The sequence below is a fragment of the Branchiostoma belcheri genome, unplaced genomic scaffold, assembly GCF_001625305.1.
Source record: "Branchiostoma belcheri isolate BF01 breed outbred unplaced genomic scaffold, Haploidv18h27 scaffold94, whole genome shotgun sequence".
In the NCBI taxonomy this organism is placed as follows: Eukaryota; Metazoa; Chordata; class Leptocardii; order Amphioxiformes; family Branchiostomatidae; genus Branchiostoma; species Branchiostoma belcheri.
The window spans coordinates 291790-296458 of record NW_017804620.1 but is presented as its reverse complement, the minus strand read 5'-3'; the positions used below and the strand labels follow the sequence as shown (position 1 = coordinate 296458).

At 39.0% G+C, this 4669-nt stretch overlaps 1 protein-coding gene across 1 annotated transcript in view; it reads left to right on the top strand.

Annotated features, from left to right (window-relative positions):
• LOC109461539 (uncharacterized protein YBL113C-like) overlaps nucleotides 1-3746 on the top strand; it is a 13718-nt gene extending 9972 nt beyond the window's left edge. The window contains exons 7-9 of the mRNA XM_019757919.1: nucleotides 27-228; nucleotides 288-494; nucleotides 3727-3746. Coding sequence (XP_019613478.1) covers nucleotides 27-228; nucleotides 288-494; nucleotides 3727-3746 — 429 coding nt within the window. The remainder of the gene's footprint in view (nucleotides 1-26; nucleotides 229-287; nucleotides 495-3726) is intronic.
• The last annotated feature ends 923 nt before the right edge of the window (nucleotides 3747-4669 follow it).

Genomic DNA, 4669 nt, shown 5'->3' with positions numbered 1-4669 from the left:
AAGGTGTAAAAACACAGAAAAATGAGCCAATGGTCACTGAATCCAACACAAACACCACAGCTACTGTAGTGGCCAGTGGTGATGATCAGACAGGGCAGGGTCAGTCTATATCTGAAGCCAACACAAACACCACAGCTACTGTAGTGACTAGTGGCAATAGTCAGGCTCAAGGCACCACTCGATCCATTGATATTAGAAATCTAGCACTACTATCAGGCGATGCATTGCTAGCTGCCTTACAGCCAAACCCTATGTATGAAGGTGTAAAAACACAGAAAAATGAGCCACGGTCACTGAATCCAACACAAACACCACAGCTACTGTAGTGGCCAGTGGTGATGATCAGACAGGGCAGGGTCAGTCTCAGGCCATTACTGAATCCAACACAAACACCACAGCTACTGTAATGGCCAGTGGTGATGATCAGACAGGGCAGGGTCAGTCTCAGGCCATCACTGAACCCACCACAGCTACTTTAGTGACCAGTGGCAATAGTCAGTCTCAATGCACCAGTCAATCCAATGATATTGCAAACCTACCACTACTATCAGGCGATGCATTGCTAGCTGCCTTACAGCTAAACCCTATGTATGAAGGTGTAAAAACAGAAAAATGAGCCAACGGTCTATGACAATGACCAGTGATCATGATTAGACAGTCAGGGAGCAAGCAGTATGGAAATAGCCAAAGGTCAGACAAGGCGATTGTTTAGCACAGGCAACCACGTAATGAATAATGTAGGAAATTTGTAAAAGTATAATGCATTTGCTGTTGGTAAGTACTATGTACTGATGCTTGTTGATGTAAACAATTATTCTAGTGATGAGTAAACTTTACTAAAATACATGTTGTTCAAATTCCAGTAGTATATGTGACCGGTCAGTTACCCATGTAACTTCAAAAAAAAATTCTCAAAAACTTGCATTATAGTAATATGTATAATAATTATTAAAGCAATGTGTTACATTTTACATGTTGTGAGTGATGTTAGTGATTATAGTGGTTTATATGAATAACTTTATTGCACGACAAGCTTACATGGTGCAATGTATCAGACAGGGCATGGGTAAAGATAGCATGCATGTACTTTTGGTAAGTACTATGTGCTGATAATTGCGTCCTATGATTTTGTATAATTCTAGTAAATTTAAAACTTAAAGGAGTAAACTCTTAAACACATGTTGTTCAAACTGATATATTTGAGCATGTAACCTGAAAGTAAGAATTAGATGTGCTCGAAATACTTCTACTGTAGTGATATTAATGAATATATACTACTTTAACGCAAGGTATTATACTTTACATGCTGTTAGCGATTGTAGTGGAATGTGATTTTAATGATTAATTTATTTCTTGTGACATTGCAATGTAGAATTTTGAAACTCAACAGTCCTCTGTTCAGTAACATGTTTAAACAATGGTGTTTAGAAGAAATACTACGTATTGCTACTGCAATTCTATCTGATGACATATTCGCATTTCAAGTGTATTTCAAGTGTAACTTTCACTGTAATGCATTGTTTTTCCTATCAAGTGTTTTATCCTATCCAATCTATGCTTAGTAAGTGGTATACAAAGGAGAAAGACCTATGTTGAAGCACACAATGGAAGCAGATGTGGTTTGGATATATGTATTAAATAGAGATCTTCAGGAGAGTTTCTAAGAGATGCTTGAACTGAGAAAGCACATATTTTACATGCCTGTAGTATCATTTGCGAAGCTTCAACTCCTAGCCAATAAAGAAATTCGTTGATTAACTACACATTATGAATGCCTTTTATTGTAATCATATGTGATTTACTGTTGTTACTGATGACAAGCCAGGCAAAAACTCTTATCACTTAAATACTGATCATAAAAACATGAATGACTAGCCTTACCTATTTAAAACCACTGTTCTATGACACTTTAAAAGTAAAATGTACAAAGAAGAAACCATGAAACATAAGCCTAGGGGGAAATTACATCTCATTTTATCCACTCCCTGAAACTGTATGTATGTGTATGTACACCCTTCCTCGGTAGTCTCTGTTTTAGGGTGATCTTTCTGATCAGCAAGTTAAAGAACAAATAAGAGAGGCCTTATGAGGTACCTTAAGAACCGGTGCAATGCAATGGCTAAGTGGTAGAGGGCTCGCCTTGCATTCGCTTAGCTCGTGAGTTCGATCCCTGACAGTCATACCAAAGACTTTAAAAATGGTACATCCTGCTTTCTCTGCTTAGCACAAGGAACTAAGGTGCTATCAACTCATGTACCTGTCCAAGGCCATCACCTGTCCAAGGTCACCTGTCCAACTCACCTGTCCAAGGTCACGTGGGAATCGTTCGCTCCTCGGAGGACGGTGGAACAAAACTTCACACTTTCCTTCTAGTGTTTCTTTTTTTTAAAGACATCCAACTCAATTTTAGAGCGACAAAACTGGAGTGTCAAAATCAATTTGATGGCCATTCTTAAATGTAGTAAGTTAGACCAATCCTACCCTATAGCATACTGATATCTGTGAGACGAAAAATGCTATTTCAGTGACGAAAAAGGCTGCTTATTTTGTATCGTAGGATGTTTCTAGCTATTTATGGGTGGTACCAAGAAATATAGAGACGCCTCACATAGCTTTGGGTGGGGGGGGCTATTTCACAGGCTTCAAAAAGGACATATATAAGTATGTACTTACAAATATTCCGAGTAGTTTTACGGGTATACATAGCCAACTTCTATGCAAATGGACCTTCAGAGAGCTAAAACAGAAATCGAAATCCATTTCCGCGGCCTCTCGCAGTTCCAGAATGTTCTACTTCAAGATATGACCGATTGTTGGGAACTGGGTCAACACAAAATAAAATTCTGGTTCGATATTTCATCCTTCGGAACCTCCTAAATCTGCCACTCTAGATCAAAGATTAAAAGGGTTTTCAGAACGACAGATCAGGCGTATAGTGACGTGTGTACTTGATCGATATAGAGTATCTCTAAGAGATAGGACAGGATTCGACTGGATCGCTCTAGGACTCCTCTAGCAGAACGAGCGACCTATTTCTGGCAGACTTTGATGGATGGTTTCCTTTAGCGTTTGATGTGATCTTGATCATCATCATCATTGTCATCGCTTTCCGTGCTGGTTTATCTCCAAGCAGATCCCTCTCGGTGGCAAAAAAAGACAGTATCAAATTGGCCAGACAGTATCCATTAGCCAGAGAAGGTCGATGGGGGTAGCGACAAAAACTGCCATATATAAAAAGGTAACGATCATTCCCCCACAACCTCTGCTTGGCGAGTAGGTGCTGGTATGAGGAACAGGAAATGGAAACGTTATGCTAGAAAGGTAACAAAATTCCAAAATCAGATCCAGTTGCTTGAATAACTGTTTTTGGCGTATCTTATTACCTGGATGTCTAACCTTCACTGACGTAGAAAGGTAACATAAGCAAGCAAATGCGCATGCATAATGTTTACCTTCATCTTTTAACCGTAAAGTACTCCATGGTGGTTTATTCTTACTCAAAGGCAAATACATTCATATGCATGGTGAGCATCCTCTCCAACTCTATTCTGCTGCATACAAGTGCAATGTAATCCAACACTACAGGGTGTTGCTACAGTATCAGTTACCACAGTGGCAGACGTCTGGTCCAGGTCATTGACCTTATTTGTTTGGAGAAGAAGAAGAGGAAGAAACTGAGCCAAAACAAACTTCTGCGAAGGTAAACCGGTACCCTTTTTGTTCCAGGTTCCATCATAGGCCCCTAGCGGCTTTCTAGGGGGCTTAAAGTCAATGCGAAGTGCATGTCGACCTTGATACTCACAAGAAGAATCACAACAGATTATAGTCTAATGCTAAAGTTATTCCAAATGCAAGAAATTCAAATTCAAGTCATTTGTCCAGTATATCTCTGTAACATTGGTCACATAACATTATTATACATTATCTTTAAACATGGAAACATAACTGGGTGTGGTATAGAAATCCATCTCTTCATAGAATTCGAAATAGAAGTAGCATCACACTAAATAATCATAACACACAATGCCAGGTGACAGGAAAGCAGACCTATGCCTGCAATGTCCTCGATATTTCTGCCAGAGGACGATGCATATGGAGCGGACTCGTTCTCATAGGAAAATGTGGTGAGTTCTTTACTTTAACTTACATCAGTCATATTCAGCAGTGACCCAAGTAACTTTAAAATTAAAAGGCATGAAGATGTTTCAACTGCTATGGTCAGAATTAAGTATATTTCTCTGTTATTTTTTTGAGACATCTCTTGGTCTAACCATTGTGATCAAAGATTGTGTCAACTCTAAGGATATTGCCTCAAATGTTGTTATATCACATTCACATGCCGTCACACTTTATATACACATGGACAGAATGACGGCATCTACATACACATTCAACAAGCCATTTGAAACGCACAAATCGTCTATACACCCTTTTTTCAAATATTGCCCAGTCTCTGATGCCATTGGATGTTTACACTCACGTGACTGTGACATATTGTCCGCCATGTTAGATTGTTCAAACCAGGAAGTTCTGAATCATTAAAAGTGTTTAATTTTATTTTTTGTACTTGACTATTTGTACATGTAACCATAGCCACATAAAAGGTGGCATATTCTATTGCAATTTCCAGGATCAACCAATCATTATGTAAGGCGGCCGTGACGTTGTG